Source organism: Opisthocomus hoazin, chromosome 3, assembly GCF_030867145.1.
Source record: "Opisthocomus hoazin isolate bOpiHoa1 chromosome 3, bOpiHoa1.hap1, whole genome shotgun sequence".
NCBI classification, from domain to species: domain Eukaryota; kingdom Metazoa; phylum Chordata; class Aves; order Opisthocomiformes; family Opisthocomidae; genus Opisthocomus; species Opisthocomus hoazin.
The window spans coordinates 81,302,817-81,315,429 of NC_134416.1; the positions used below are offsets into that span (position 1 = coordinate 81,302,817).

At 39.2% G+C, this 12,613-nt stretch overlaps 1 protein-coding gene across 2 annotated transcripts; it reads right to left on the bottom strand.

Moving 5' to 3' along the window:
• Positions 1 to 113: 113 nt before the first annotated feature.
• C3H7orf57 (chromosome 3 C7orf57 homolog) lies at positions 114 to 12,072 on the bottom strand. Of its 2 annotated transcripts, XM_075415302.1 has the most exons (9): positions 11,954 to 12,072; positions 11,142 to 11,339; positions 10,261 to 10,369; positions 9,963 to 10,125; positions 4,322 to 4,422; positions 3,149 to 3,285; positions 2,187 to 2,201; positions 906 to 1,003; positions 114 to 772 (listed from the first exon to the last, which is right to left on the bottom strand). In XM_075415302.1, exons 2-8 carry the CDS (start codon positions 11,323 to 11,325, stop codon positions 927 to 929), a joined length of 786 nt encoding a protein of 261 aa, XP_075271417.1. In that variant the 5' UTR covers positions 11,326 to 11,339; positions 11,954 to 12,072; the 3' UTR covers positions 114 to 772; positions 906 to 926. The 2 variants fall into 2 exon arrangements, with proteins under 2 accessions (XP_075271417.1, XP_075271416.1); XM_075415301.1 differs by having other exon boundaries at positions 114 to 1,003.
• Positions 12,073 to 12,613: the final 541 nt, after the last annotated feature.

Genomic DNA, 12,613 nt, shown 5'->3' on the forward strand with positions numbered 1-12,613 from the left:
CTTAGCCCACACCACTGTTACCCAGTGATTCATCTTCTATGCAACAAGAGTACAGCAGGAAATGCCACCAGGTCTTAATTTAATTGTGTGGCTGAACAGTATGAGTGATCAACGAGTTCTAATGCAGCAGGCATAGCAATAGAATTGTCCTAGAAAGCTGAATATCTGATCTCAATAAGTGTGCTTTTGGACTAAGAAGCCATATTTCCAGTTAGGGTTTGAGTTTTGTACTACAAGTATCCATACCAGTTTAATTCTTTCTATTTACATTTCATCCTATTCTATACAATTCCCCTTCAGCTTTCTTTACAGCATAGGTCATGTAACTGTAGTTAAATAAAGAAAATTGCCGGTTTGGACACATCAATATCGCGCCCGTGTCTAGCCAAATCAGCAGCAATATTAGGTATAGGTAGCCCTGTTTGACAACAGCAAAGGAGCACTAGTCTGGTGTAGCAGAGAACTTCTGTTTTGCTTTATTTTATTTGTTATGTTAAGAAAAATCTAGGAATACACACTGACAGCTGTTCTTTAAAATTTGCTGTAATCAAGCACAATGAAGATCATCCATATTATAAACCACACTAATTTCTCAGTCAGGGATGAGTTCAGCTATAAAAAGTAACCTAACCAACATGTAAATTGTGGACTATATAAGCCATATAAGGCTTTACTTTCACCAGTAGCCTTTTGAGTTATTGATTACATCCCTGAAACGGTGGTTTCAACTCATTGCTTGCAGGTGCTGATTCAGACTGTGATGGCTCTGAATCTGCAATAAAAAACAAGATTAAAGTTCTTAAGATAGCTTCAACCGTAAGAATAAAAAGTTCAACTAAAACTTTCAGTTTCTCTTTCTAACAAGCATGTAAATTGTGGACTATACAAGACATATAAGGCTTTACTTTCACCAGTAGCCTTTTGAGTTATTCATTACATCCCTGAAACGGTGATTTCGACTCATTGCTTGCAAGTGCTGATTCAGACTGTGATGGCTCTGAATCTGCAATAAAAAAAAAGATTAAAGTTCTTAAGATAGCTTCAACCATAAGAATAAAAAGTTCAACTAAAACTTTCAGTTTCTTTCACGTCAACATGTGTGCAAATTGCAGTACATTTAAATTTTAACTAACAAGACAGACAAGCTGTCTACAAAGTTTGCAGTATGATGCAAATCTATAACCCAATACAAATGGATTATAGATTTACACATGGAATGGGTTATATCTCCTGGTTGATGTGTCTCGGACTTAACCTGTGTAAGAGGTCACAGAGCAAGCTCCACCTCAAAAGGGAGCTGCAAGGTGCTCGTGCTGCCAGCTGCTTTCGATGAGCAGACCAAAGTAGCGAAGCAGGAAGCAAATACAAGCACTACCTTCAGTGCATACTGGAAATAATGAAAAGGACAAGGTCAAAAGTGAATCAAGGTGCATGTCTGGATGAAACCATGCTGTTGAAAGCATTAAAAAAATCTCCTTCTACATTGAGATAGAGAATCGGTCTCAATTGGAATAGCTATTATTGACAAAGGAGGGTAATACAAGCAAAGCAGGTGTCATAGTATCTAAGAATTTGTGAAAGAAAAGCATCTCAAAAATAAGATGAATCTATATATCAAACTATGCAGCATATTGACTTTTCAGCAGCCTTTAGAGTATACCCATCATCTTGTTCTCTATGCCTAAGTGGTATGACCAAACCAATATCATCATTACTCTTAAAATTTAAATCTGAGGCTTTCTTTATATCCCAAATGTCCCATTAGAGGCACATTTCACATTAAAAAATCAGCTATCACCAAAGGAATGAATTTGACGTTTCGAAAATCCTAAATCCTTTCATTTTACTCACAGTAATGAAAAAGAAAAATGTCAGTGCACAGGGAAGTTAAATGGAATCTGAAGTCAGAAGCAGAATATTCAAGGTTTTCTTTCATGCTAGAGAAGGGCACTTTTAGGCTCCATGGTTGAACTGTTAGGTTATAGCATCTCCCAAGTCAGCATCCTCTGCATGATCAGAGTTTGGATACTTAAGTTGACTTTGAAGAGCGGCTTCTCAGGCTGTGCACCCTCTTCCAGGTCCAGACTGAGTTCTGGCTTCATCCTTCAGTTTTACAGCAGTTTTTCTTCTGAACAATAACACACAACTTCTAGTTTTCTGTTTGCCTGTTTTCTTCTGATACTCACCTGGAGGAAGAGGTTCTGCACACAAACACACAAAAAAAGTTACTGTAGATATAGTAACGGAAGACACAAAGATGAATTCAGGAAGTGCTAAAGTGTCACACAAACTAAATTAATGAACCTCTAAGACTTCCACACATTGACATATCAAGCTCAAGGGAGTCATGGCAATCCCCAGTGTATCACGAGCATTCAGTGATACAATTAAAAAAAAAATCTGGAGCTAGTAATGTGTAAGTTCAACAGCATTTTAAAAGGTTGCTGTAGAAAATGGATATACCCCCCGTGATTACCAAGCCACTGTAAAAAGCCTAAGCGAAAGGTCTTTGAATTAAGGGGAATCTTCCACCCTTCAGCCTTTACATATAAGTGTTTTCAAGTGATGCATTTCATAGCTATTACCGTTGTGCATCACAAAGTAAGGTTTGAAATCATAAGTAAACATTGGATAATTTTTTTCCTCTCTAATAAAACTGTTGCAACTCTACTGTATTCAATGATGTGCGTATATTTATTTTGACAAATTTTTATGAACAGTGATCTATTTCTTAAAAATTACTATAGATGTCATTTATCACAGAAGTTCTCAGAAAAATACTAGGGGCAAAAGACTATTCACAACAAATTGGCAACAAATATTTTACCATCTGTTTACATTTAGGCAGGAGGATGGCTGTGTCTCTGCAGCATTTTACAAAAACACATCACAGAGAAGCCCTTGGATCAGAGCAGAGCATACTTCTGCAACTGTAAAGATGAAAAAATCCATGAAAGCCCCCGCCTTCGCTGACTACAAACCGGAGCACTCTTTTCTGTAGCTGGTCATAAGGTATTGTAAGCTAAGCATAGTAATTCAGAAAGTCTCACCATATCCAAAGAGAGTCACACAAATTTTTCAGGCCACCATCTGCTGTTACCTTGAGATCCCAACTCACTTTAAAAGAAACAGCTTTCAATAATTTTACCTTTGGACTGCTCAGTATTTTCTGATGTTTCTTGAATCTTTTTTCCCCGTGCAGTACGCTGCTGAAACCAGTCAGTCCCATAACCATTGCTAATTAATTTGCTAAAGTCTACTGCTTCGCTTTTTCTCTGAGCAGGCCTGTAAGTCCAAATGTATTAAGGAAAACAAGAGCATAAGTAAACAAAAATGGGGATTAGGTAGGAAAATTTCATTTTGCACAGAAAGGGCAATAGCCTTATAGCACAATTTATTTGGAAGTAACTAAACATATATTCTACATGTAATCATCGAAGGGAAAAAAAAAAAATTAAAACAACCCCAAAGCGCACAACTATGCCTGATTCAGTAATGTGTAATTTCACATAAGAAGCGCCATCCATTTTATTGGAACTTCAGATGTACAATACTTACACAGTTCTGGTCTTAGAGACGAAAGAGGGAAATCACACAAAGAATGTGTACGTAAAAAAGGCTGACAATACTCATTCTGTGCTGCACGAAGGTGAAATTTTGTCACAGATTTACTCATAAGTTCATTAGACAGTTTGAGCACGTATTTTACATCATTAACATATTTCTAAAACATACTGGGATTACTGGTGACTGTGTAACAAATTTTCAAGACAAAGTACACAGAAACAATTCAGTTGTGCATGCAGCTGACGATGTGATTACATCACATCATAGGTGATATAATAATTTGCTTAAAAGACTATTATCTTCCAGGTGTTCATTACGGTATTTTTGCTGTGCCTGACCTTATATAGGCTACAGTTTATGTGTTTTCTTAAAACAGTAGTCCTACTCGTGTCTCTGTAAGTTATGCTTAAAGAACCAACAATGTACCTCATAGCTTGCATCTGTTCACTGGTATTGAGAAAAAAACCAGACAATTTAGAATACAATAAAGGTGTGCTACATGCTGTATGTCTTAGTTTTCCTAAAGCAAAGTTATATTGAATAGCTTTCCTGTATGAGATAAAGTGCTATTATTTTAGTTGTTGGTAAAATTATTTTAGTATCAGACATGATAGCAAGTTTAGTAGCAGTGAGGATCCACAAATCCATACATACATCCATTAATATCTGCAATTTCACCAGGAGTAATATTAATTGCATGCATGAACAGCTGCAGGCTTAGGAGTTTAGCGAATTTCGTAAGCATACTACTTACACAGGTGGGAAGGAAAGCTTATTTTTCCCACTAAAGTCCTTGTTTGTAGAAACATTCGGCATTCTGCTTGGATATTTAGGGTTTATAGCTGGGAGCTTTACCTGTGTTTGAGAAATGTTAATTAATAAAAGGAGTTACGAAAACAACCAAAAAGACTATATAGTAATACAACCTTCAAAAGTGAAGGTTATATTAAAGGCCCTAAATGTCTTCAAATTTTACTATCTTATCTGTATTATTTTCATAAGTAAGAGTAGAGGAGTATAAAGGAACAGCAAAAGATAAAGCATCACCTTAGCTAGTTATTCTAGATGAGATCAGCTGTTTGTTCATTATGTCAATAATGCAAAATGTGCTCTCCACAGGCTTTTCCCTCACAGTACACTTCTATCCGGTTAAGCTTCTAATTCAAACCTACCTGTTGCAGCCTTTCATCTTGGCTCATTTCCCTGTATGCAGTGTATGAAGACATCCCAGTCTTATTAAAGTCAGTGGGAACAGAAATTCATTTCCAGTTTAATTCCTGCTTTTTTTTGGTATAAAAAGCATAAAACATCCCATATAATAAGAAAACAGTTGTGGTACATTAAATAAAGGTTTGAAATGTGAACAAATAGAGATACATTGGGGGAAACCAACAACAGAAAAGTGTATTTTAATTTTCTCATCTTTCACTTGTTAATGACAGGTAAAGAAACTTAGTACTGACTGAAAGACAGACAGATAAGATGACACCTAGAAAGCCAGTGCAATGACATCACAAACTGTAGAACTGAAAGTTGGAAAACTAAATAGTAGTGGAGAAACAGCAACACGTATCAAAGCTGTTTATTTTAACTTCAATTAAAATCAACAGCTGCTAAAGGGTCAACTTACTTCCCTCTCAAATAAAAGCATTAAATTAAATATTCCCAACAATTCCCAGATATTTTTGACTACTAGCTGCTAAGAAATTCTGAGGTTAAATTAAAAAACAAAACGTCTTTATAGACTATTTATGGCTTCCATCATTGCATGAAAAAAGAGAGGAAAAAAAAGTCCTGAGAGCAGCACAAAATTTTCAAAGCTTATTAAAAAAGGTTTTGTGTTGCACTAATACATCCTTTTAATTAGAACCTACATATTATTTGACCAATTTCTCTTTTAAACATGCAACACAGGAGAACGCCCTATACGATAAAAGATACTACTTGCAGGTCATTTAAAAAAAATTAGGACAGGGTAACTAGAAGTGAGATGTATTGATCTATAAATTTAAAAGTAAAGATACTTTTCACCTATGTGGAGATACCTACTGCAATACAGGTAAGAGAGCAAACAATTATGAACAGAGTGCAAAAATTAGATGCGTCAGCAACAGATGCACTTGGATTGCAGACACTACAAAACAACTCCCATGAAAATATCCATGAGGAGAAAATTCCAAAATAGATGTAAACACACCACAGACTTCTCAAGGAGCCCATGCACATTTACTATGGAAAAAGCAGGAAAAGTATAACAGCATTTGAAAACATCTAATCAGTGAACTAATTAATAAGCCACTAAGAGAAGCAGATCTGAATGACCTGGGAGAAAGTGAAGCCTAGGACAGATGGTTCTACTGATTCTGAAACAGGATGTCAGTGCAAACCAACATGTTAAGTCAGTGCTGAAATCCCTATAGACTTCAGTGGAGTCAGAAAAACTCAGAAAAAAAAAAAGTCAGAAAAAAAAAAGCAGAAAAATGGATGGGCTACTAGATTTCAGCCCGACTGATGTGATGTTGAAGCTTAAAGAGATGAAAAACTGGGACACTTGTCAAAGAAGAAGAGGTGATACTAGCAAGAGCATACAGTGATGCTGGAGGCAGGGCTGTCAGATGAAGAGGGGATCTGTTGTCCAACCTGGAGGTTAAAAAATGCATTAGCTGCTAGGAACTGCTTTTCAAATCCATTAACACTACTCTCTCCTGTAGCAGCCTACTTGTGCTTTACATTTCAATAATGCTATCCTGTTGTGCAAAAAATAATAGTGCTGCTTTCTATCTACCATTAAACTGCCCCAGTTCAGATCTGACATACCATGGAAGTTTCAGATCCAGGACAGAGCTACATGCAGTCTCAACTGACAAAGCCAATTTAATTAGACAAGTAGAAACCATCAATCTCAGGTAATTTTTGGCACATTTTGAAGGCACGATGGCACACAGGGCATCACAGAAGCACAACTTGATTCGATAGGCAGGATACACAAATAGTAGATGGAAAGAGATGAGACCACTCTTGGCATTGACGAGAAGCATTAGAAAAGGAAGACTAGTAATTAGAGTTAATTAAAGGACATAGGGAGAGGGGAAGCCTAAAGAGATTTTGTCTAGAGATAGACAAAGGCCCAACTGTCAAAACTAAGTCAAGGAAAAAAAGGGGAAAGGAAAGACAACGAGACAAGACTCAAAGGCTGCTAGCAAGTCTCGCACATCATTTTAAATGTTGTCTTTCTTTTCCTGGTATTAAATGAGACAGGCTAGCATAACTTGCAGGTATCAAAACATTCCCTACTGTTTGAATCAGCTAATGAGTGACAAAAGGAGCAAGGGAACAGATTGGAATTTGGTTTCAGAGGGCACCTGCAATCCCATCAGGTGCTATTTTTTACTTTGCTGGGCAAATTCAGCGTTAAAAGCAGACCTTTGTCCCACTACACCCCAACGGCTATAACACCCTCAGTTACAAAGCTGAGGAGGCATTTTCACGTTGACAAGCCTCTATATAACAGCCATCAAGTTTCCCAAATAAAGCAAGCTATGTAGGACATTTTCTACATATTCTCAGTTTCAAGCGTTCTCTCCCTTTTTGAAGAGATGGCAATGACATACTCTAAAAATTACCCCATAAATTTATTATGCATAAGCATTTATTAGTCTCAGATTCAAGAAACATGAAATGTGCTATGTATGGTGCCTGGATGGTACATGAAGAACAATGGATACCTGGTGCCAGCACAGAAAGCTAAAAGCCCCCGGATGAAGGCCTGGCTCCCCTGTGACCAAGGGAAAAATTCTAGATTACATTTAAAATCTCCCTCTGAGACAAAATTCTGACCTCAGATGAGAAATCGTTTTGCTACAGCACATACATACATACATATGTATGCATATATACCCATACATTTCAGGCAAGGGCCTGAAAGAGATGACTTCAGACACAAAGCAGTAATCTTACAAGTGCCACAGGAAGATTGCCTAATACCGATGATAACCCTGATACCACCTCCAGCTGATGTCCCACCCACATACAGGCCTGCATCCTTCCTAAAATCACAGCATTTTAAACCCAACCCAGATGGTCCACAGGATGCGTAGGCAAAAGAATGTTTCCACCTGGGCTAGTAGTCCATCACTTTGTTGTGAGCACAAAGTGTAAATCCTTCATGTACTAACACGACTTCGCTGCTTTGCAAAATTCCCAAAAAATGAGAATTATGCATGTGATTAAGGCATTAGGGAGGAACTACAGGATGCATCCCGAGACATAGAGGACCATGTAATAGCCCCCCTGATCTCCAGGCCTTCTCTATGCAGTGACAACCATAATATGAGGAACAGTGGAGATTCTAATACTTCAGAACAAAGTGGCATAAAGGTTTAAAGCTCCAGAGCAAGGACCCAGTTGGGAACAATGTTTTTCAAACTGAGTAGAACAGATACCCTTAGAGACTAAAATGTTTTTGCACTTGTCCCTAAGGGAGCCCTTTGGGATTTATCTCCACGATTGCATCACATATCTCTCTTCTGAACAACTGCTTAGTCAGATTGGACTGAAAAATATTTTCAATATGTTCAGCCTCAATACTTGACGTAGTTTGCTGCAGCAGTATCATCATGTAGTCAAACAAATAAATTGAAAATTCCTTAGAAATTTGCTTGTGGTTTTTTTTGGAATACACCTCTTACATTTCAACATACAAGATGTACAGTGAGAAAACTAAAATCGAGACTGTTTGGTAGGGCTAGTTCCTTTGTCTCACTCTAAGACTCTTCAGGAAGGTACACTTAAAGCACAGGATAGAAACCGTCTCTAAGAAGAGATGACAGCTGTGAAAGAAATGCCATGTGATATTTCAAGATATATGAGATGCCTTCCAGGATACAAGAAAGGTATGGTGAAGGACAACCATTTCAGAAAGAGTAGTGTAGAGGCAGAGATAAAGCTAGAGACACAGGATCTGCGTTCTCAGGCACCTAATCTTAAAGAAAAAGATTTGGCAGATTTAGTACCTTAGCCAAAACTCAACTTCAGCTTTAAGAAGAGCAGTGTAAATTATATATCAGGGCCTCGGCAGATTTGGGATCAGAGCTGAATATGTAACATATATTCACTTTGTATTTGGTGATAATTAAAACACATGGGAACTTTCATTCACATGAAACTGGGTCTTGATCAAAATCCACCCAAACAGAAATGGACCTCAGTCTCACTTCAGCAGTCACCACACAGACTTGAATTACACTTACTGTTATCAGAGTTAAATTTTACTCTTGGAGAACTGAAGATAATTGGTTCTTAAGTAAGGGAGCAAGGGACAGCACACCATCTCCCTCCTAGTTCGATCCTTTAAGAGGCTCTGTGGCAGGCTACATTTCTATTTTCAGTGCCTTAAATCTCTGATTGAAAAAAAGCTTCACCTACAAGCATCAGTCAAATTATAGTTTAAGCATATGTTGCTTGTTTGCCTGTTTCTACAGATGAAGCAAAGATTCCCAAGCCTATTCAGAAATGAGGTACTCCCATTTACACAAGCCATCATTCTGAATTTGCACTACTTACTAATCTCAGCAAAAGTTAAGTACTTTTTTTTCCTAAAACATCCAGCATCTGCCCCTCTGTTCAAGAACAGAGGTACTGGTGTTCAAGTACATCAGATGCCTTTCATGTATACTCCAAAGACCTATGGTAAATGAGGCAGCCAAGGTTATGGAGGATATTAAAAAAACATAAGGCTTCAGTATCTAAAATGGGCAGAGACAGGGAGGATGAAAGCAGGAAGACAGGAGAGAGGTTTCCAGGACAGAACACCAAAATGATTACAGATAGGTTTGTTCTGGGCGTAGCCTGTGCTGTACTTACTCTGTTCTGCCTACATCTTCTGTTCAAAGACAGCTAGTGTGATATCTTTGGGGACTCTCTTGCATTTTACACTAAAACCAACCTCTTTTTCCGAACAGTCTTCTGTTCCTTCCTGCTGCTTCTTTCCTCTTCCCCCAAGATCGCTAAACAAGAATTCTGTTCACCAATTGTGAATTGCAGAGGAAATAAAACATAAGAATATAGAAACTAACTCCAGGCTTTCACACTTGTGTACACGCACCAATAAATAAAACATAAGAATATAGAAACTAACTCCAGGCTTTCACACTTGTGTACGCGCACCATATAATGTGGTCGGAAACTGAATTTCCATTACGTATGCTATACCTGCAGCACTGAAGAGAAACACATCTTTCTTCTCATTCCCTAACTGCAACATAAAAATTGCTTCTGGAATACAGAAACTTGCGTGGACTACAGCTTCCATTCTGTAAGAACCCACAAACCCAGCTAGAAGTGTCTTCACAAGCTCTACAACCAAAGCATCGTCCCAGAGTGCCTCTCCATCATACCTTCTTTTTCTCTGCATTTTCTTTGTCCTCGGCATCCCGCTGCCAAATGCTTTTCATATCAAAATCAAAAGGTCCTCTGCTTGTCTCATAACTGTTACCACGATGGTCATCAGCCTTAAACTCTCTGTGAACCATATAATCTGGTAGAGAGGAAACATAGCTCCTGCAGGCAAAGATTTAACACTTGTTTGTGCAACAAATTTGACACAGTATCTTGCACCTTAGTATAGAAGTATTCTGAAACACCAACAGGTGAAGAGAGAGCCCAAGAAGTTATGCAGGGTCTCAGCAGGCTTACCGTGGCTCATTGGTCGCTGGGGGATTGGAGCAGTGCGAGTACCAGTCAGGCAGAACATATGCTGGTGGAGAGGACTTCGTGGCCGCAGGAGTGTAGTGCTTCAGTAGGTCTTGAGAGAAAAAGACAAAAGCCACTGCTTTTCTGACCTCTTGTCTGATTGCAGAAGAATTACCTTTGTTCCCAGGTTGCTGTTTTATCAGGAAGAAATGCTTGCTTTTTTTCAGTGAGGAGCATTTGTCTCCCTTGATAAAATGGACAGTCAGAACCTTGCAGCACTGCGTTCCGCTTGTACCTTTTTTATCTTGCTCTAAATGCTTTGACATGTTTCTACCAGTCTGTTAATTCCTATTTCTGGATTTGTCACCCTGCTCTAAGCGTGCGTGCAAGGCATCTGCTCAAGTTCCTCAAGCTTCCTTCTTTAATAAAGGAAATAACAAAACCATTGAGCACCTTGGTACAAGAACAGAATATGTACAGCACTGTAACAAACTGAATGTCATCACAAAAAAACACTTTATAAACCTCTCCAAGTTTTCTGATGATGCTTTTTTGTGACATCATTTTCACCAGACCGCTACTTAAATAGCCCAAGCATAAATTGCAAAGCCCTCACTCAAATGCAGCTAAACCATCACCATCTACTTAGATCAGATATAGTACAAAACTACACATTTTGCTAAAAGGCACCTATACATAAATGGCTGCAAGGAAGTCTTGACAAAGTGACCTCTTATGGTCATATTTTCAGTCACTGATTTCTTCTATAGATTAATTTCAAAAATCCAGAGGATTCTTCTGTAGTATCTACAAGCACTTTCTACCATCACACTCAAGCAAAGTCCAAGAAAAAAAAAGGAAAAACAAGTGAGACAGATGCTCACCAGGTTGGCCTCCTTGCTTTGCCAGCCTGACGTAAGCTGAATCAGTCTCCTTGATCCACTTCCTGCGGCACCCAGAGGACACTTCATGGGGAGCTTTTGCAAGGTCACCGAGACCCGGAATCTGAGATGTTGGAGGAACTGTGGTCTTCGAGGTGACTGACTTCTCTGGTCGTTTCAGTGGCATGGGGTATTACCATCCTGCAGTAACAGAGAATGAACTATAGTAAAAGCATCCCTTTCTCAGGCAACTAACGAATCGAGCCCACCTGAAACTTGAGCAATGTGCTGCATTTCAGCTTGGAGACAGAAGACCAGGCTTGCTCATTCTGGGGGATATAGTACACACAGCTTCTAGAGGATCAGATGCAACAAGGGAACACCTTGGTTTCAGTCTTTAAGCAGCATTCAAGTTTTTACGTAAAGTGTTCTAATAGAGGGGATCATGCATCTTCATGCAGCAAACTATTTCCAAGGACACAAAGAGCAGCAAGAGGCGCAGAAGACAGCAGGAAACACTTAAGCCTTTGGTTTGCTTTCCTTCTCACCCACCAACAAAAACAAAGACAGTACCTGTCTGTTTGCAGGTCTTTATTTGTAAAGCAACCAAACCCAATCCCCAAAGTGCCCACCCCCTAAATAAAATTAAAAAACCAACACCCAGCAACCCACCTCCAGCTACACTGCTTTCTCAGCTTCTAGTGAGCAAAACCAAAATGTAAATAAATCCCCATTAATGGGAAAATGAAGCGGCAGACAAGGAAAAAAAAATCAGTCTAAGGAATTATGCCATTGAAGGTGGACAGGACACTTACTGACGTGACTCCAAGTGCAGAAAATGCCGTTTTGCAGGTGTAAGTAAACTATGTTAAAGCAGGGATCCTGTTAGGCAGCTCTTCAGTAAACACAAACGTTAGCTGTGCTGAAACTCAGCTCCAGAAGAAAAGAAAAAAACAGCCCAAAGCACTCTCCTTGGTAGCAGTGGTAAAGAAACATTATGCTCTGTTTTCTTTCACTTCACTAATTGCTCCATCAGAAACTGCTCGACCTAATTATCCCAAATGGTCTCCTTCTTTTTAATTTGCTGGGCTGCTGCCATCTCGGATGTCTACTGCACGCAACGGCTGAAAATTAAAAAATTTAAAAAAAGAAAATATTGAGATTTCCTCTGAAACGCTAAATTGGCAATCCCAGATAAAAGGCCGGGGGGTAAACAAACAGGAGCCGAGTCCCTCGGCGGCTGCACCTCACCGTGCTGTTCACCTCCTTTCCGCGGCGATGGGCCACTGTGGCCCACGGAAAGCCTGCCCGGTGGGCAGCCTGTGGTGGGAGTCACGCGTGCCACCCACCACAGCAGGGCTCGATTCCAGCTTTCCGCACAACCCGAAAGACAGATTTCGTCAGGAATGTGCTTTTTCTTAACAGCGCTACAGCTCGAGCTGGGGGCCTCTGAAGAGGGACCCCGAACAAAGAAC

Excerpts from the sequence above, each read along its gene's own strand:
- C3H7orf57 (XM_075415302.1), bottom strand. The coding sequence starts at position 11,325 with ATGCCACTGAAACGACCAGAGAAGTCAGTCACCTCGAAGACCACAGTT. Across the intron at positions 10,370-11,141 it reads AAAGCAAGGAGGCCAACCTG|ACCTACTGAAGCACTACACT; the intron begins GTGAGCATCTGT and ends TTTTCTCTCAAG. Across the intron at positions 4,423-9,962 it reads AAAATGCAGAGAAAAAGAAG|GTAAAGCTCCCAGCTATAAA; the intron begins GTATGATGGAGA and ends TCTCAAACACAG.